Below are 21,921 nucleotides of genomic sequence, written 5' to 3' on the forward strand. Positions count from 1 at the left end.
ATATGCCTTTTAAATTGAAAATTATTAATGACATAGTGGCATAACACTGCATGTAGCAGCAGTGCATCTGCTCATGTTTATATCTGTTCACATGAGCAATAATACTTAGGATAAAGCTGCTTCTGTGTTTAATACAGGATCTGCTATGTCATGTGAGGTTCAGTGTCTGCAACACAAGCACAATTACGTAATGATGCTTCACCTACCGTGTCTGTGCATTAGTCAACAAGGATGAGGCGCATTCGCTTGTAGGGATCAGTGTTCCTGTTAACACACTGCATCAGAGATAGGAACAGACACCCCCATGAAAATGGGTCCAAGGAGCAGGTGACCTGGTTTTCTTAAGAAATTGTTCTCATTCTCCCTAAAAGTAAGAACAAGTTCATCTCTGTTTGGTTATGCTAATCTGTTTTCAAAGCTTGATACAAGTTGTCAGAGCAGGCTATTCTACCATTAATATAACTCTTAACTCAGGGTGTTACTTCTGCAGTAATAGTAGGGGAGAAAAGAGAGAAATTAGTCTACAAGCAGAGCTGCAGAGCAGCACCAGTTCAAGGTACTGCTTACACCACCACCACGAGTGCATTTGGAAACTTATGAGGAACAGTGGAAGCCATGTCTCAGTGCAAAGTAAGTGGGCTTGCACATACTTGAGCCGGTTTAACTAAACCACTGTAAGCTTCGACATAAATATTTCTACAGAGCTGCTTCCTATATCTTACATTCAAATTAACTGCTTCAGTCAAGTAATTATTTTTCTTCAGTGTTCTGGAAAGAAAGAAGCTAGAAGTAAGGTGCATATATCAGAAAAGCATAAAAGGCAGGAAGCGACACATTGTAATACAAATAGTATGGGTCCCTGGGCAAGGAACAGTGCAAGAGGACAGGGTAGAGCATTTAATTGTTGCTGAAGGGGCAACCAACCCCCATGAAGGTGAATAGTGAGTACTTATCCCACAACCTCATCTTCAGTGGGTGGTTTGGTGTTTTGTTTTGTTTTGTTTTTTTTTTTTTTTTTTCTTTCCTCAAACCTTTATCTCCTCCTCTAGCTCTGTGTTTTGTAACCTCACAGATCAGTGCAGTGAGATCTGACAAGCATTATTAGTCAGCCCTCTGCTGCCTGAGTTCTTGGCCTGATGTGTTAATGCAAATTGAGATCGGGGCCCATTCAAATCAATATGCCATGCTCTGAATGAAACACCTGACTGCAAACCTCCCATCTACAACTTTTTAATGTAGTGGTCACCACTAGCAGTGAAACTGCAAGGTGCAGTAGTAAGCTCTTCATCTGCCACAGATAAATCTGATAAGGACCAGGAATTAAGCCCTCAGTGCCCTGGGGAACCTGGGGGAGCCAGCGCTGCAGATAGCAGAGGCCCTGCTATGAACAGGCACCTTCAGAGGCTGCTTTTCACTGACCGCACACATCACTAGAGACTGACTGCAGATTGTGTTTTAAACGTTACCCAGTGATGTAGACTTGTCTTGGTTTGAGAGATTGTGTTTGAGCAGTATGCTTCCACAGGGCATCTCACCCAAATTAGGCAATCAAATTAGGCAAAAGGTGTCCCAGCCTCAGGCATTTACTTTGAAATTCATTCCCTCTCTGACACATCTTTTGTTGAGAAAGAGCATTACACAATACAAACCAGGAATTAAACCTCAACACATTTGCTAGCCCTAACATTTGTTCTATAAATAACTAATGCTAGTCCTAGATTCCTAATGACTTAAAATAAAAACATAAAAATTAATATTTTATAGTTTTATAAAGCTGGAAGAAAAGACTTTCCAGTACAGCGCAAAAACATAATGCATCCCTCACATCATGTCTACTCTTCACTTTAAGCAGCCGTAAATGCTACTCTTCTTAATTTTGCCACACATACACTTACTGCCTTTTCTTTCCACTTTTATGCAAATGTTAAAGCAGACTACAATCTCTAAATATTTTTTTTCTTGTGGGTATTTGACATGGCTGAATAGAAGTACCTTCCTACCTCCTTACTTTGTGTTTTATGGTGCAGTCCTGAGATAAGTAAGTGAACTTTCTTCTCATGTGAGGCTTAAGTGTGAGCCATTACTTAGCTAAAAATCCAGAGAGAACGTTGTCAGCAGAGTTCTTCCCCAGCTCTGGGATGACACATGGGCAGGGAGAAAGTAAGGCTAATGAGAGCAGCTTCTCGCTGGCTGCTTAGCCAAAACGTTGATTATAAAATCTCTCAGTCACTGTTTGAGCACAAGCTCAAGGTCCCACTGCTACTGGTCTGAGCAATTCCTGTTTGGGCCAGAACAGCAAGCGGTACAGATGCTAAACCAATGTCACACAAGCCTGGGACTTCCTAGTAAATCTGGTTGATAGTCAGTTTAGCAAATACCTATCTAATATCTACCACTGATCGGGTAAATATAACAAAATTAGTAACCTGCTACATCACCAGAGAAAACTAGTAACAGTAACCAGTTTGAAAGATCTTTGAAAATGACAAACATGTCCAGTCCAAAAATCTCAGCAGAGATGTAATAATCCTCTGATTTATACATATCTTTTTGGAGGGGATGAAGGACTAACATTTCAGTACTGGAAACTTACACCGATGATGCAAGTTGGAGGAAAGATACTCAGTGTCCTGAAGGACTGAGGTAGCAGAGCCTCCGCAGAACCACAGCAGGCAAGGTAATACTGTCATTCTGCACTGTTCAGGTCATAAGGTATTGAGCAATCCAGGCGCAGCTGGTGGCTACGAGCTGTTCTTTCAGAAATGTTCTCCAGCATTCAAATGAAAATTAGAAACAGCAGAAATAGAAATTCTCTCTAGCTGCAGCAGATAAAATCCTTCCAGAAGTTACATTTGGGAAATGTTTAGCAGAGACATCATCTTAAAGGAACTGTGGACTTTCCCAAAAGTCAAGACTCTCCTACAGGCTGGACTGTGCAATTATGTTTGTGGCAACCCTATGTTTGGAGTACAAAGAACAGGCAGTGGCCAGCAAGCAGCCCACAGCCTTGTGCACAGCCAAAACCATAATTTTATCCTTCATGATAAAATTCAGTTTCTCCAAGTGCTCTTAAGCTTCTTGTTTTGAACCTAAAACAGGATCCTGGGCATGAAATATCAATCTAAATGCTAAATCACCCATTTTTTTAGTATTATGGGGATTCACTTGACTGAGGAAAGAGCAGCATAATTCAAATCAGACCCAGTTTAGGTTTTGCTGACATGAATGCCACATTCTGCTATAGGAAAAATCCTGGTCTATGTCTTATCTGAAAAGGTACTATCTACAAAAGATTAAATTATCAACATTATAAATGCCTATAGGATACCAGGATTCACCTTACTTTCCTAGCTAAGATTAATCACCAGAAAATATTTTGTCCACACCAATGCTTGTACTGCAAATTATTCAACCAGCTCATGTATCACAATGGGGGTGCACTTCATTATCTTTTCAACCCCCTGGAAAAATGTACTGGAATACCAGCATGCACCAGTTTTTTGAATGACATGCCCAAAGAGATGGTGCCCTCTTGAGATCCAGTCATCCTAAAAACACACATAACTTTGGTCATGTAGGGATAAAAGCAAATTAAGTGTGAAAAAGGAAAAATTTTGTAAAGACAGGAGAAATAGTCACACTTTTCTGAACCTAGCCCTGAAGACACTCAAGGCAGGTATTAAGCTGAGAAACTGCTGGTGCTGGACTTACCCCCTTAACCCATCGTATATTTTCCAGGGTAGGCTGCATTTGCAGAGAAACCCCAGGTGGCAGAAGCAAGCTAGCTTTCTATCCAAATCCTTTTCTGAATGAGATTTAACGATCCTTTAAAAGCTACGAGTTCCCTTTTCTGTCTCTCAAGATGTACAAAGTTGTTTTGACTTGCCCACTGATACGTTTTTGTCCTCCTCCAACTTTTCAGAAATGCAAATGTCTTCCTGGTAAAAAGGAGAGACCATCTTTGATGTTTGATTTAATTACTCACAATTAGGGCACAAGGCAGCAGCAAAGAGAGTAAGCAAACCTCAGTGTGGAGCCTTTCCATACAGAGAACATGTATTTTGCATAAGCCAACTCCTACTCCTTATGGAAGCACCTATCCAAGACTCCTGCATGCACCTTATTGCTTGCTCATTAATTTAGTCTTAAGTAACATTATAGCAATGGGTCTGGAATAACTGAAACCCAACTTCATCTTTGGCATGTATTGACAGTGATTTAAGAACATAAGGCCCCATTTCAAAGAAATGTGGGGTTTTTTTGTTTTTTTTTTTTTCTGTTTTAAAAATTGAAATACCACGGTCTTTCTAGGAAGAAAGTCTCTACTAGCTTGCATCCTGATTCTGGAAGGTATGGGTGATAAATAAGGCTTTTTGGATTCAAAACATTTAATCCCTTCAAAAAAGTACAATGCTTTAAAATTAAATAATTTTAAATTGTTTTTATAAAGAAACATAATTAAAAGTCAGTGCAAGCCCAAGTACAATAGGGTATATTACGAAGAGCCAGAAATGGATGCTCAGTTGTAGCTTATTCAGTTGTCGAGTTTAGGCACAGGAGCCTTATTGCTCAAGTTTGTTCTAGTTTACTTTCAGGCTGTAGCCCATGAGGCTGTGATGTGGTGCCGCTGTGGGGCATTCTCTGATCAAGTGCCAGGTACAGAATGATGCCACTGACCGATTTACAAATTGGGAATCTCTTACTCCTTACAACTATCAACCATTTTTAAAGAATCCCCGTACCAATTATTAGGCCTTGCATAGAGGACACAGCCAGCATAAAGATGAACCAAAAACCAAATTGTATTTGATACAAAAGGGTCAGTACATGGGTGAGCGCTGGGGGTACAAACAAGTCAGATTATACATAACTGACATCAATCCCACTGACCTCAACAACGACACCACACCACCAACAAGGGGTGGAATAAATGGTGAAATGCAGTCTCCCATAGAAGGGATGGGAGACAACCGAGTCAACAAGCCAAATACATAAGACCAAGGAAGCCACATCCTGAATCTCTACACAGCCCGCATTTACAAAAGCCAGACCTGACTGGAGCCCAGTCCCAGGAAGGTGGGAGGTCCTTCCCCAACAGGAACCTCTGCAAAGTGCATCCACCTCAGACAGACACTGCCCCTTCCTGCAAGGGGTCCCAGCTTTTATCCCTAAGTGGGACACCTGACCCTTGTTTACTTAATGCCGACACCTGGGGCTCATTTACCTCATGGCTCTCCCTGCCAGGCCGGCCGCACCCTGGAGGGAAGCCTAAAGGCAAACTCACCCCCCCTTTGTGAAGGGCTGTGGGAATCACCCATATGTCAACCTTAATTTGGGGCTTGGGGTTGAAACCCCAGCATTTCAATCCCTGATGAAGTTAAAACATTAAACTTATATCCTTTTTGTCAGATTATGACATAGAGGAAGATGGATCAGTTGAAGAGCTGCAGTCTTCTACAGCTCTTTCTTTGTTGTTACTTCTTTTGTCTTTTAACAGTTTTAGTCTTCTTAACCTTCAATAGCAGATGATGCAGCAATTAGAAGTATAATTGACTGTTGTCAAAATGTATTTTCTTTCTCTCCTGACTTGCAAACATCAAGGTATTAAAAACCCCCCAAACATCATACTAGATTTCCTAGGTGGGTGCCACACTTGTACATTACCTTGTCATTGTAACACATACTTTTAATATCAAGTGAGGTTATTGCCATAACCTGGAGACTTCCACACAGTGCTGCAAAGTGAAGAACTTCTTGTTCCTGCAGTTTTGTTCACTTAGCTATGGCTCTGGCCTATCTTTCTATGCAGTTTATTTCTGACTCATCTTCTGAGCTTACAAAATACAGGATAAAAATAGATTATTGTTCTATCTAAATTCCTATAATCCTTGTGCTCATTAAAAATAAAGTCATGTAACTTAGTTCTTAGTCAGGATTGCACTAATTAGTGCAACTGGCACTTCTAACCTTGTGATATCTACCCTTAATACACTCAGGTTTGCTGTGCTGCCTGCATTACCATACACAGCATATATAATACCTCCTTACACAGCATATATAATACCTCCTTACGCAGTGTATGTAATACCTCCTTACACAACAAAGTGCTGGAGAGATATGTGCAAACCAGAATATAAAGGTCAGGAGCTTTTTGCATAGCAGTATGTATTTTTTCTGCTTTCTCATGCTTTGGCTTAACTGAGTATTTGGATTATTTTCATATAATAAATTAAGGGCCACAAATAAAAATGTAAAACCAGCTTTTCATAGATTCTTTAGGGAAACAGAGCTGTTCCCCAAAGAGCTCCTGACCAGTGGCTCTGGTTCAAGGTAGCAGCATGTTGGTTTCTATAAACAACTGCTTAGGTCTCAAAGATTTCAGGGAGATACCAGCAGAAGCTTATTAAACGTAACTGAGTATTTTTTGGTATTTTTTTTTAAAGACAGACAGACTAGGATGAAGGAAGTAAATTCCATTGGCTCACTTCACAGACCAGCTCTATTTTTTTAGTCTTCTTCACTATGCAATAAATTGTGTGTATTTTTGTGCAGATTTTTTTGCTGTAGCTGCTAACATATTTACTGTTTGATTTATATATGTTTCACCGGAGTCAGGAAATCACTAATGGTAAATCCATTAATAAATCTAATCCTCTCACTGTCAAGCTGTATTTAAAGAAATATTTAAATAAATGATACTGATAGGAAAATCAGTTCTCCGGATGTTATAATAAAAAGCGGAAGGAACTTAACTATGCAGGTGATGGATCTACCAGAATGAGAACAGCAATTTAAATAGTTCAGAGAAATCCTCAGTCATGGCAGACTGACAGAGGTATATAAACCCAAGAAAAGTAGAGAAAAAAAAGCTACATGAAGGATTTTTTTTCTTTAAATCCCTCATAACACAAGAGGGAAGGAAAAACCAATGCAAACCTGGAACATTTATAACGAATGAAGCTTTTTCTGAAACAAAGTGGACTTCTGAAAGAGCTTATAAATGGCCTGCAGGATTCATTAACCTCCCCAGGCTCAAAAATGTATCAGGACAACAAAACAAAACCGACAGTGAGGTGGCAAACTAAAAGGAAAACAAAATAAGGGTATAAATTTCAGTGGGCCAGGACATAAGCCAGCTTCTAATGGAAGGGTTAGGAAGAAAATTCCTATATATAGCAAGGTTATTCGATGCTTGTCCACTCCAGGGATCCTTACAATTTTCCCTGAGGCATTTGTCCTGGCTATTCTGGGTGTGAGGATAATGGCCGAGATATATCTGGGGCCTGACTCTGTGCAGTTCCTATTATCTGTGTTTACATAATAAAGGAAGGCATTTTAATAGTCACTCCGAATTATTGGGTAGTCTGAAAAATTAGTATTGTATTTGCTGCAATTTCTTGCAGAATTAGGTCTTTGTAAGCCTGAAGCAGAAAACAGAAACATTGTGCTGAAAAAAAAGAAGAATTGGCCATCTAGCTACTAATAAAATTAGAAGTTTCATAGACTTTCAGGCCCCAAACCATCACAACAATTATCTAGTCTGTTTACCGGCATAACGTAGGTCACAGCCTCCCACTGTAATTAGGCTAAACAGTACTTACTTCTATTTCAGCTCTGTAATAAAATACTTAAGACAACAGTTTTGATTTCAAGACCTGAAGGATGGAGAACCAGACACATACCCAAGTTGGGGCTTTCTCCCCTTCCTCATTCTGAATTTGGCTACATTCTGCACTGAACTGCTCCATTGTAAATATTTTCTTCCAGACTGGGGTCCATGACTGGCAGCACCTGCCAAGTACTCGTACATAAAAGAATTGTATTTTCCTTACTCTTGGATAAACTAAGCCAACTAGACTTTATTCTCTCACTTAGCTAAGTTTTTCCAGATTACCTCTGCCACTTTAATTAGCTCTGTCTGGGGTGTTTTAGGGGTTGGGTCGGTATAGCATCATTTTGTGTGTCTTGGGGTGAGGGAAGGTTTATTCAATGATTAATGCTAAAAATCAATCTTGATCTAGATCCTTCTCCCAGCACAACTGAGACTTGTGTAAGAGGCACACAATAGCTGGTGTTACAGGCAACTGTTGGAGACAGTCCTTCCATGCACGTTCTTCTGTCCGCCTAGAAAATACTTAGTTGTCTGCAAAACATACTACTGCTCTGAATGTCAGGTATCAGCTACAGCAGAAACATAAACCACACACCACACCTTATGAGCAGTACCATGGGGCAACGGCTGGAGTAACAAAACCCCTCAGCTACAACTTTAAGTGACAACGGAATCAATGTGCAGTATTGGAATAAACAGAAGTGGGAGAAAAATTATTTGCCAGAAATTAATCCAGCATTGGTTAACTGACATTGTTTCAATAAATATTACTACAGGCTTGTGGGCAATTAACAGAGCTTAGTTTTAAGACTCTGCTAGTCTCTTAAAACAATATTTATATTTTCATCATCAGTTTTGACTAAGAGACTTTCTGGAAAAACAGCCTCATCCTAATTATAGCATACGAGGTTCAGTTCTGAAGGCTCTTAAAATTCTGCTTGTCAAGTGTAGGCCCCGTAAGTCACTGGCTGTGGCATAACAGAGCAGAGCATTGCATGCAAAATGTGCCACTACTTTTACCAGCTCCCAGGCAGTATTGAGTCAAAGCAGCGGCGAAGAAAAGCCCCCAAGCTATCAATTCTGTTCTACAGATTTTAAGTTTGCCATTTTCAATGCAGGAAAATTACCATCTCATCCAGTGGAGGGAGTTTTCTTTCTTTTTCAGAAGGATGCACAACATGTAGTGCACTTAAAGATTCCGGTGCAAAAGGACACCCCTATCTACTAGGTCTAGGTTCCTCCCCTTCAAATACTTGCTGATGGGGAAGACCTGATGTGTCAGCCTAAGAGAAACACAGAGATAAGGGCACACAAGAACAAAAGCATCTTCAGGGTTTTCAAGCGTGGAGAGAGAAGGAAACCCAGCAGCTTCACCTTGGGGAACGCAGGGGTAAGCTGGGGGTTTCCCAGTGCTGCTGTACCTGCCACCTGCTCCTCAGGAAGGGAGATGTGTGCAAGGAAAAGGAACAGGCTTGCTAAGCCAGGCTTGCTGGCGGCAGGTGGGGCGTGATGGAAGTTAATCAGCACAAGTGTTTAACTGCATCTGAATCAGAAGTTTCAGTTTCCAACTTCTTGCGTGATGGAGTCTGCTGCTTCTCCCAGGGAGGAGAGCCAAGGCATGAAGGGGAATGATTCTTCCCTAAAAACCAACGAAGATTGTGTGGCAAGGGAAAGAAAGAAGTTCCAGGGTGTAGCAAGCAGATGAGTTAGCCACAGCTCAGAGCTGAGAGTGTGCAGTTCCACCAAAGACAAGACAGCCAGAAGGAGGAGTGAGCAGCCAGCCACCCCTCAGAGGTGAGGAAAACCCTGCTAAGGCACTGGGCAGCATTTATTTCAACCCAGTCACACCTAGCCTAGAAACAAGGACACTGTGGGGAAAGACTGGTTTAGAAACTTTTCTCTTCCATCTTGCCTAGCCATTTGGAGTCAATATTCAATGTACGGTCTCACTAATGCTGAAAACAGAAATCCTACTGCCCTCTGCTCCTACTTGGCATATCTGCTCAAAGGATCAAATCTGTCCTTTATTTGTAAGTATTTATTTACAGTGGGAACTCCTATACAGCCAGCAGTTGCCAGTCTCTCTTTTCAATGCCAGTGTATTCTGGGATAATTTCTTTTTGTGATAAACATCTGTTCCTTGTGGCTAGATGACCTTCCTTTTGCTTACTGTCAAACACACTCTTTACTAAGTGATTTGGACTGCTCAATGCCTTGTCCTCATAAATAAAAAATTGGTAGAATAAAATAATTTGTATTTTATTTCACAGCATTTATGAAAATATTGTACATTGTTGAACAGATCTGCAGAATTATGCTAGTTAACTGTAAATGGGAAATTTTATCTTCAAAAGCAACTTAGTATAAATCGACCTTGTGTAGTTTTTCTCCTTCAGATCCTCAAGTGAGATTACAAAACCTCAACAATATTTTGTCATACAATAATCAGCCAATCTCATCGAGTTTAGTCTTGTAGTTTTGTTTAGCAAACCCACTGTTGCTTTTTTTCAAAGCCACAGACAGGCCTTACTAAGGTTAGCTATTTACTTATTGCACAGGCCTAGAGTTTGATCTTATTTATCACTGTCGCAATGTCCACCTTCTTTGAACTTTCCCAATTTTCAAGGTAAACTTAAAAACCTGTACATCACAACCCAGTGTGCTCCTTGCCACCTTTAATGCTCAAAGATCATCTATCCATTCTTGTCAGCCTTTAATACCTGTGCAATAATTGACAACAAATCCTACAATTATTCAGCTCTACTAGATGCTAGCACTAGCTGCTCTGATTTTCCTGATGCATCACTTCTCTGACCTCACAGAGAAGTCTTAAACCAACTGTGTAACGGTACAAAAGCAGACTGACATTAGAAAGAACAACTGACCGAAGAGACCTCTTCTTTATTCCGCAGAGAGCCTAAGGACCTAAAATGTAAGTACTAATGGATTTTAGCTATATAATACTACCAAAAAAGCTTTTTTTTTTTTTTTTCAGGAGGAAATACTGTGATCTCAACAGTAAAGGAAAGGTAACTACAGTACGTAACACATCTGAGCATCTCAGGCACCTGATTTTGCCCACCCTTCAGACACCCTGTCCGTTGTGAGCCCCCTTCTTACAGCTCTGCCCATTACTCTGCAACTTCTTGTAAAGGAAGCTGCCCATTTCCAATCACCCAGAAAGGTACTTCCTCTGTATGCCCCATGGGCTAAGCGTGCTATTTTACAGTATATTTGAAGCTCATGGCAGCTCTCAGAGAGGCGGGGGAGAAGGAGGGAGAGAAACACCTGGAACTGGGACCTAACTGCAGCAACATCCATGTGCCCTGAACTAACCTGCAGCAAGCCTTTTGGTACATTTCACAGGGTGCATTTTTCTCTTCAATCAAGAAGAGATGTTTCTTTGTAAACCGGAGTGAGCACACATGACATTCATGCACCTTTTTTATTTGCTGCCTCAGATGAAATTAGTGTTATTTAAAAATGCAGAGCATCCTTTCAGAAAACCCGTGATAGTTACCAGAAGAGGAGAAATACAAGATAGAGTCCTGAGAGATAAAAATTTATTTATATCTGATCAGCATGTCATGATATGGTCACAACTCATACAGCTGACATTCTCATAGCCAAAAGAGGGATGTTTTTTCTTTTAAAAATACATTTTTCTTTCCAGCAGGAAGGATTTTTTAAAACAAACATTTCATACTAGGCAAGAATTAAAAACAATGGCTTTTTCAATATGACAACACAGCTGGTAAGCACTGGATCCCCCACCAGTGTCTCAATATTCAGATTTCAAGTTTTCCCTCCCACTTTCTCCCTCCCCCTCCCCGTTCCCCCCACCCCTCACAGAAGAACACTGCACAGGAAAAACAAGACAAAACCCAGAAGGGAAACAAAGAGGTAGATGCAACTACAACCATGGCGCTGTTTTGGAAATTGTGCAAGATGTCTTACTATGCTCCACGGAATTCCTTTTTTCACTGTTTGATGTTGCAGTATTACGCACCAGCAGTTGATGGGAAAGGCGTCACAGAGCTGAGCGCTACCGTTAGCAAGAGATGCCAGGGCCACAGAATGAACGGTGCTGCTCCACTCGGTATTGCTTTGCCTAGCTGAAGTTGCTTGAAAACAGACCACTCTGTTAAAAAATAAATGTATCTCCAAAATGATTACAGCCTTGCTCACAAAAAGGTTGGATTCACATCTTTCTAGGACGGTGGCGATCCAGCGTCGATGGGGGACCAGGTTCTGCTCTTGGTGTGCCCTCAACTCTCAGAAATGTGAAGGGGACTCATTGCTATGCAGTGGCCTGCGGAGAAACTCTGCAGCCTGAGCGCCAGCAGAGTTTCCAGCGAGTGCAGGAGTGAGGGAGGGCTGCAGAAGCTGCTTTCCTCTCTCCTCCCTACTGCTCCACTCCTCCCCTTACCACTTCTGGCATAGAAGCGTTTGTCTCTGTGCCCTTCCTGGCACAGAGCGTCCACAGAACGCTCTAATCAACAACCTTACCTACCACAAATTATACTGCAGCTGTATAGCGAACCAAAGTGTTACTTTGTTATTTGCTGTGGTTTTGGTCAGCACAACAGAGAGTGTGTATCTGTTAGATATAAGCACAATAAATACAACCAAACAAATTCATCTATTAAGGATCAGAAGCACATGAAATAATCTTGGAAAAAAATCAACTTTATTTTTGCCACACAAAAAAAAAAAAGGGAAAAGACACCTAAATAATCTCTGTAGAGAAGTGCTGCTTCTGGTATCTGTCTACATTTCTGAAAGACATCTTGGCTGCTGGAAATATTTGATAAAAAAATCCAATTAAATAAATTCAGTAAAATAATTCCAAACATGAACAGACCCTTGCAAAATCATCAAGAGTCTCTACAGGTTTCTGCATCCATTTTATCACACAAAACAAAAATGCAGGTAACACAGGAGGGAAGGAGAAATTGGAGGTGAAAATAATGGGTATTAAGAAAACTAATTTTTATCATACAAAATGAACACCAATGTAGAGTAATTTTAAGGAAATAACTCACTTTAATAGGACAGCTCTTCAGTGAATAATTACTTCATTATCCAATGATAAAATAAAAAGGGTTAACTTTAAAATGCATAGAATCCTTTTAAAGACTTCTTTTGCATCACAGCCAGGTAGTCTACAGTTTTTACAGTGAAAAAATAAAGCTGCTGAGAAGTGTTCATAATGTATGCAGACATTTTAAACCACAGTACGGTTTCAATTTTGCTCTTCCAATTGTTCTATTTTTAAAAAAAGTGTAAAAACTATCAAATATGCAATTTTGCAAAATAACCCTTTATTTCATATGGCTCCATTATTTCCAAACAATACAGTACCCCAGATGTATAATTATTTTGCGTGATTGTATTAAATCACCACAAAATCTCCAGCTGACTATCAAGAGAATGCATCCAACCCTGGTCTCATGATTTGGAAATCCCAGTTTTAAGTACCTTTGGTCCCAAAAATTTTATGTCAAGGCAAAGCGGAGCAGTTGAATCCTGTCACACACAGTGATCGGTATCTGTATTATCTTCTACAAACAGGTGAAAAAAGTTAACAGCACTTTATGGCAGTGTCAGACAAAAAAAAAAAGTTACATCATTTGCAAAACAAGTGAATAATGAACAGTACCCACAGTGATCATTGTAGTTGTACTGCAATTAGACGCATCTTATTTTTGATGCTGGGGATGGAGGAGGGAGAATGAAGCTTTTAATTTTCCAGTGAAATCTTGCTTTTCAAAATTTGGTGAGAGCAAGTTAAAAAAAAAATCCCTCCTGCAAGGGACATCATAGTTGCAATCCTTGGCAGAACCGTACGCAGAGTCCAAGAGACCCCGTAAGGAAGGGGCCCTCACCAGCAGGCACTGAAGGAAATGCTGCTCATTGCGAACTGGCCGATACGCTTCATGTCATGACACTCGAAGAGCAGTAACGCCAAGCCATTGGGACTTACAGCGTTTCAATTGTAACAACTTTTTAATGAACAATTAAACATAGAAACATACAGATGTTTTGTGTGCAACCCTGGCAGAGAACCATCTTTATTTGCAGAACACTCCAATCACTGTGTTCTCACTTCTATGCGCAACAGCTTTGAGTGACGTGTTTTTTCTGTGAATTTTTCATTCTTTATCACTTTATACATTCTGCCATTATACTTCTCCTAATATAAATTCAAAGTGATAGCAATAAACCATTTTGTGATTAACATGATTCCATTAACATCCTTTTCTATCAAACGCATTTTGAACTCTTCAGAAGAGGAAGCCCACGGATGGCGCAGCAACATGCCAACTAGGTCTGTAACGCTGCCCAACTGCCAGAAGGTAGAATCCAACCACAACCGACAGGAACTGACGTGTTACACACTAGCCTGCTAAGCTCCAGTCTTGACCAGCATGGTATTTTTAGCTCAGAATTTCCTATCTATTGTATCCATTTTATGTTCTTCACTTAATAGAAAAACTTGTCTAATTTATTCTTTCACGAAGCAGCATCCAAGTTCATGCTGGCAGGGTACTTCAGAGTTTCCTAACAACGGTTTCATTCCACTGTCATCTACAGCAACTCAGCCGTAAGATGACACACCGTCAGGCTCTCTTCACATTTTCCAGTGCAGGCAGAAAAGAAGCCTAAGACCTAATACTATTTACTCACCTGACCGAAACAACAATCAGTGCTTGAAAACAAATGTCTCGCAATAGTAAGAACTACAGAGGAACAAACTGAAAATGAACAGGACCAGATAAATCAAATGATTATCTGAAACATTATTGCGCATTACTGATTTCTTTAGGCAGCATGTGAACACTCACTATTGACTGCAATCCACTGGAAAAAAGCCCAAACACCTACATTTGAAAAAACAATAGGCTCTTACGTGGAGTTCACAGGGTCTATCTATAAAGAACAATCTCCTGATGCGAGTTACTGCTGTGCAATCTGCTTATATAAACTTCCCTTTTTATATCATTCCAGTCTGTCCTAGCTCAAACTAAAACCAGCTCTACTATGGGCATCTCTGTGGTTCTGATCAAACCACGTGCTGGAGGACAGAAATAAGTAACTTGCCATGTGCATTTTGCAGTCTGGAGAGTCCACTGACACCCACCTGCAGCAGACATAACCACTTACACGGTAACGGCGCGGTGCTCACCCCCAACACCCTCCTGTAAAATGGCAGATTAAATACATTCATTCTATCAGCTGTACTTTAGCAAGAGCAGCAGGAAAAAAAAGTACTCCTAAGACTGCCTCCCCTTCAGGGCATACCTCCTTTTAAATGGATCTTACGTTACACCAGAATTCAGGTGTGTGACTGGGTGCAGAGAGATGGGATTTAGAAACAGCATCTTGCCTAAAACATGAAGCTGCAGGCAAACGGCGTCTTTTGCCTCCCAGCTGCAGTGGTTCTTTTAAGTCCATGAAGGGACTCGTAGCTCCGGGGAACCTCCTACAGTCTACCACTTTGCAGCCCTCCCCACTGAGCTCCCTTAGGATAACACTGATGCTTCTGGGGAGGGTAGGGGGGGCATCTTTGAGAAGGTATTTTTCCATTAAGTTGGGGAAACTGGTATTGCCTCCTATTTTGGTAGGCTCTTAGCTCCTGCCCTAAGGGAACACTGGCTGGGTTTTGTATTCTGCACACCACCCACTGTGATTCATGTAGCAGGAGAGGGAAGAGAGAAGGGGGATCAATATTGATAACTCAGAGCCAAAACTACGGAGGGCTTACTTTGTTCTCAGTAAAATTACTCTGTAAGAGGCAGTATGCCAACATCTGAAGTTCTGGCTATCGTGCTTGTATTTAGAGAGATTAGTTTTATTTTAGGAACAGCTCTCTCAAATCTGCATATAATCACATAAACACAATGCCAACTAGACCATACATCACTGACAGCCTTTCAAAAGTATCCTACATTACACATCTGAAAGTGCCCTCTGTTACAGTTAGCCTTTAAATTTAACCCATCCTTCTTCCAGTAACATTTCAGCATGAGTGAGCTAATTAATACTGCCCTCCATGTAGTTAATTCAGAGTATTTACCATACTTTTTTTTTCAGCAGCAGTATCTTCATATCAATTTATTATAGCAATTATACCTATTCTTTCTTTTTAAGAAACTAGCTTTTCTTCTATTATTCCTTAGCAAAAAGATGGTTGGCATTACATTATTTAAACTCTCCCACAAGTATATTTAGCACTGTTGCAACTAGCGGGGGAGAAAAAGGCCTCTATAGCTCAAAGGTCACCTTGGTTGGACTGCAGTATACAAAATACAAAGGTAGCTAAAAAATCACCAGCAGCACCAGCAGACCTTCAGAAACAGTTAGAATTGCTCTGGCTTCCAACGCATGACAAATAAAGCTTTCCCCCATTCCCTAAGTTTTATGTATTTCCTTCACTGTATTTTCACCCTTAAAAGTGCATTCTGAAAATGATAATGATCATTGAGATGCATTCTGAACAAAACAGGAAAACAAACCAAGTGACTTTATATTTTCCAAGTTTCCTCAGAATACGAGATACTGGTAGCACATGGGATTCAGAGAGCTGATGGTGAGCCCACAGCAGGGATGGGCTGATTCATCACACGTGGATAGCTCCTACTCACACAATGATGCTGCAATGCTTTTTTGAGGACTGAGTCCTCACAAAACACACCTGACACTGGATCTTATTTGGGTCTTGGGTTTAGATCAATGTGTCTAATACAACAACTGCTGACTGCGTAGCTGCAAAGATACCACCACCAGCTCTGTCGAGTATCTTTGACTCCAGCACAATGAGTTGCAATAAAGTACAAGTTGTGCAAATAAGGAACCTCTACCACACCAATGCTGTACAGACTACTGAAGAGACAAGTTGCTGAGTTTTCTGAGCTAACTACAATGCCAAGAAATACTTGTGGTGACAGAGCTTTCTTGTCACAGACATTCTTCTACGGTGGTTGTACGATTGCACCTTTTGTCCAAATGCTGAATTTTCTTAAGTGTGGGTGAGAGTATACATTTTTAAAAATACAGACAATTCTTAAAATAATACATCATCAGGTCACTATGTTACTGATCTTCACTTTTAGCGGAGTTTAAAATTTCCCCAAAGAGAGGTAAGAGTCCATCCAGTATTTTCCTTTACTCTTGAATATTCACATTTGCACATCAACATGATACTCATTTGCAAGAGCCTGGATTCCCACTGTGTCCTCAGGTCCCAGCCATTTTTAAAATAGGCAATGATAAAAATACTGAAAGATGCAGTACCACATACCGCCTGACAAAAATGCAAGTGATTGTATGCCGACTAGCCACAGGTTACTGAGGGTCATCTCTCGAGAAACAGCTTTTGTTTGACCCTGTAGTGGAGGAAAAGCTCCTAAAAGAGAAAAGAAAACACATTTAATGCTTCTGCAGCAGGAACGATAGCCTTAATTCACGATTCCTTATCATCACTGTTTGTTCCAGCACCAGTGCCCACAAATGATTAATTTGTTACTCCTGTATTATGTCGTTAAACTTTCAAAAGATACTCTGGCATTATCAGTTATCTTCAATTAAAAACCAAAACCAACCAACCTTAACTACTGAGTACAACTTTCACTCCATTTGGACATAAACTTTAAGCATTCGTTAAAGCAGCCATCCTCACTGTATTCAACCTTTGCAGAGAGATCTGACTATCAACTAAGTTTCCTGTATTATTTTTATTTGAAGCTTTATGACCAAATTGAATGGATTCCACATTAAACTCTACAGCTGCTGGGTAATGATTTTGTATACTGCAAAGAAGCAACACACATACATTCTCGAGGTTCCTCTTGAAAATATACACATACACATTTTTTTTGTTTTAAACAACAGTTTCCATGTGTTGTTTGAACATTCACTGGCCAGTCTGTCATGTAGACTAAGGAAACATTGTAATTTGCCATGTACTTCTCCAGAAAGATTTTACTGAAATGCCTATTTAGATGAGAAAGATTGACAGGAGATAAAGCCAACACAATTAAAAGATTACTTTTTCCCTATTTTCACATTTCTTGACTTACAACACTAAATTAAATGTGTCTGAATACATCAGAGCTTTATGATCATAAGCAAATTGTTTGCATGTATTTACATGAGCATATTAAATAATCTGCGTTACATTTTACTGAGATGCATAAAGCCTAGATGATATGAACCACTTTTGTTGTTGTTAATCCTGAGCATTGGATATAAAAACTCTGAATGTACCAGAGAAGATGATGTACTTGCTGCTGCATTGTGGAGTCTCAACTACTCATAGAACAAGAGATGAATGATTCAAAGAGTAAGATATAGCAGTGTCGATCTTTAATCTTAGAAACCACACAATTTGAGCAATTAGATATCATCAGCAGCTTCTCTCTGCTTCACATTTGCAATCACCAGAGGAATTGTAATCAAGCACTGAAGACAAAGCTTTTCTTCCTGTATGAATGCTCTTAAATTAAAAATAAAAAAAAATAATAAAAAAAAAATCATCCTCTCCCTGACAGGTATTTTCACACATGGGCAGGTTTGCCACACCATTTACTCCCCAGTAATTTTCACTGTTCAGTTTCTATTTGACCACTCTATGCCTCTATGCTACAGTTGTTCTTCCATGGCCCATTTCTTTTTCTGTACCAACACTGACCTTTGGTTTAAATAACTTTCCTTTTTCCTCGCTACAGATAGCAACTGTCTCTTTCCCCTCTCCCAAGCCAACCTGTGTCTTGGAAAGAAAACGATCCTTCATTTTCCTAGCTGAGACAAGCCAAGCACTTTTAATTGTCCTTCACAGAAATGACTCCTTCTTCCCCTTAATCATCTTAGCACCTATTATCTGTTCCTCTTGCCCACTCAATTCATATTTCTTGAACAGGGATGATGGACCTGTACGCAGAATTTCCAGGTGAGGTTTCAGATTTGGCACAAGGAAGAGTATTCCTATAGCACTGGTGAAAACCCTCTCCTGTTGCCCTGTAGGGTGACATGGCTGACTTTTTTAGTTACAACACACCAGTTGGCTTATGATCAGAGCAAATGACGAGCATGAAGACTTCAGTACACAGTTACTCGTTTCCAACTGATAAGCTCCTAGCTTACAGGTTTTTTTAAAATTAGTCTCCAAGTGCTCCTGTCCTGCTAAATGTAATCTCATTTGTGTTACTACAGCATTCAAGGTTATCCTGCTGAAGACTTCAAAGAAATCATGAACTTGTTCAAGCTTTCCACTAGCTGCTAAAATAAGAGTCTTTGTGTTGCTTATATGTACAGATATTAACTGTAAACAGTTTTAATTTTATAAATGAAATGTGTAAAATGCACCCATAAGAAAGGATGGGACAGTTTAGTTTCCAAGTTTTAGAGAGACGCTTTGTTTAATTTTAAGAGGTCTAACGTTACAGGTTTTTCCCAGATCAATTAAAGTTCTTAACACTTTGGAATACAGGAGAAGGGAAAAAGGAGTTTTAGGCTTTGTTTCTTCCTCTTCCCAAATAAAAATAAGCCAAAAGAATGTATTCTTACTGATGATATTGTCAATGCAAACTTTTAAAGTTTCACATAGCATCAAGTATTACTCCAGCTTTATGAAGTAAGCTTTATGAACTAAGTTCCTAAGCAGTGGTTGGTTTTTTTCCAAAAACAAACCTAAACAAACCAAATGCTGAAACAGCCCCAAGTCTTCAAAACACACCAACTTGAGACAATGTAACGCATCAATACAAAGCTGGCTCTTGAGCAGCTTTAGGGGGGAAGGATTCCCTTCACATTAGGTCTCTGGACTTTTCCAGGGGCTTTCCCACAACTGCAGCAGCGCTTTTCCAGTAAGACGACAAAAGTAATTCAAGCAAGCTCTCAACTGGCATAAATGGTAGTAACTTTCAATTAGGCTACTTCATGCCTAATAAGGTCCTATGTCATAGCATTTGTATTTAAAACATCTTATTAATTCATACTGATTAGACTGGCAAATTATAACCAATTATCCTATTTTGGAAGCACATTTCAATGAATAAATCTGATTATATTCATTACACACTGAAATTCTCGTCTAGTTAGATTTTTGGGTATGACTTATTTTAATGGTATTTGTGAAATAATGTCTCAGCAACAAGAATTCTTTACCTCCTATTGGCTACACTTGTAGTTTTAAACAGATTCACAAAATTATTTGTCTAATAAAGTCCAATATATGCATCTGGATGTGACTTACATAGCAGGGTCTGTCTTTTGCCATCGGTGATGGCTGAGCGACAGCAGTATTTCATGAAACAAAATACAACTCTGGGTTGTTAAAGAATCCTATTAATCTTTTTTAAGCACTACAATTGATAAATTAAGCACTCAAAATCGAATGAAAGCAGTGTTTGCAATAAATCATCTAACAAAAGTACTGTCTTTGTTTAACATAGTCACTCTGCAATGTAAAACTCAGTTGATTCAAGAGACTGAATGTTCTCCCCCCCTCAACAACTGTGATGCTTGCTAATGAAGAGATTATTTTTCTTCAGAGACAAGTTGCATCATTTCATCTGGAGTCTTCCAACTCGGTCTATGTTTGATAAACTTCCTTTCCTGTACGTCAGAATAAAACTCTATTTTTTCCTCTCTGGATTTTCTTTTTCTCTTCTATTAATTCCTCTGTTTTATATTCTGAACACACACACACACCTCCCTCCTGGAGGATGGATGACATACTTCAGTATCAACTGGATGGAAAAAAAAAGAGCCTTGAAGAAACACTTCTCCAGCTGTAGTTTCAAAGCTATATCCTATCTACCTGATCAGAGCTATATCAGTATCTACCTGATATTTTAAATCATGTTTGCCATTATCCCTTCAGTAACATTATTAATGTCCTAAATTTAATTAGATTCCTCTTATCCATTGACACTGAAAGCATATTATGACAGTTGTGATCCTCAGTACCTCGCAGCAAGGGGGCCAGTACTGACAGCACAGGGCTCCAGATCAAGATTCCATAGACTTTATGCTATGTCATTCTTACAGATCCTTCCAGTCACAGTATCTTTCTGTGTAGCCTAACAGGAAACAGAAGAGGACTATGGTTTTGGATTAGACCCGCAGGCTACTTAGATCAGTTTTCTCTAACAGTACAAGCGCCAGAGGAACATGCTAAATAGCTGAACCAGGCAGATAAAATAACCTGCTTCACATCAGACTCCCATCCAGAGTCTTTCTTAATCTCTTTTAGTCAAGAACTTGCTCATTTTAAATTCCGAAGATTTTATTTCCCCTCCAAACTTCACATAAGCTCTGAATACTTCTACTATGCATGTAAATGTTTACTACCTCTTTTCATCTCGCCAAATTATTCCACTCAATGAAACCCCATGGCAGCAAGTTTCACAGCTGAACTATATGTTATTGCAGAAAAAAAGAGGATTTCCTTAGATATGTTTTGAATGTGCCAGCTGCCAAACGCCACCCTATTCTAATGTTACCCAGGCAATTTATTTTTCCTAGATCCTTTTTTAATAAAACTTTTTGCCACATAAAATGTAGTAATAATTGTATCTACTGTATTCATGTGAAGAATATATATGAGTTCTTAAACCATTCTGAGATCCTTGAAAGACACTAAGAAAGCACAATTCTCTTTGCTAGGCGTCATCCTACCGGTTTCATAGAAATGTGTCAAGAGATCCTCCTTTTCAATGAATCGTTGATATAGCCAGTGTGTAAGAGCTTCAGGCTCTGCAGGTACATCTTTAACTGGAAAAATCCTACCAAAAAAAGAAACATAAATTAAACCTAGGAAATGCATTCCGTATGAGAAGAACAGAACTCTTCCCTTCTACCCCAGTCCACCCCAAAACAGATTTATAGCAAACTCTTGTTCTCTAACTGCATGGTTCATTCTCTCTGATTCACAGATCACATAGGTATTAAGGATACAAAACTGGAACATTCCAGGTTACCAGCCGGACACACACAGAAGACATCGGCATTATTAGCTTTTATCAAATGCTGTACTACTAAGTTGCTGGGGTCTTTTTAAATAGAATACCACCACACTATATTACTATCCTTTAAAAAAAACACAAACCAAGAAGCAATTAAGTTTATGTACTGAAACAGAAATAGAAGACTGAGAAGGTTCGTCCACAGTTTTGAAGAAACAGTCCTTCAACCAGCAGAAGCCTCATAATGACATCACTAATTACCAGTAGCAATTCTGTGTCCCAGAAAACAAGCTCTCCGTGCTTTTCAAAGGATGCCGGCATCTTTGTTTGAAATTTCTA

General features: G+C 39.7%; 1 protein-coding gene across 2 annotated transcripts in view; it reads right to left on the reverse strand.

Annotated features, from left to right (window-relative positions):
* Window positions 1-12,280: 12,280 nt before the first annotated feature.
* The window catches only part of LPGAT1 (lysophosphatidylglycerol acyltransferase 1), a 66,542-nt gene continuing 56,901 nt past the window's right edge, over window positions 12,281-21,921 (reverse strand). For both annotated transcript variants that reach the window (XM_074897166.1, XM_074897165.1), the window contains 2 exons: window positions 21,296-21,402; window positions 12,281-17,021 (listed from right to left, as the gene is read on the reverse strand). In XM_074897166.1, coding sequence (XP_074753267.1) covers window positions 16,870-17,021; window positions 21,296-21,402 — 259 coding nt within the window. In that variant the 3' untranslated portion in view covers window positions 12,281-16,869. The remainder of the gene's footprint in view (window positions 17,022-21,295; window positions 21,403-21,921) is intronic.

This window comes from Athene noctua, chromosome 1 (genome assembly GCF_965140245.1).
Source record: "Athene noctua chromosome 1, bAthNoc1.hap1.1, whole genome shotgun sequence".
NCBI classification, from domain to species: domain Eukaryota; kingdom Metazoa; phylum Chordata; class Aves; order Strigiformes; family Strigidae; genus Athene; species Athene noctua.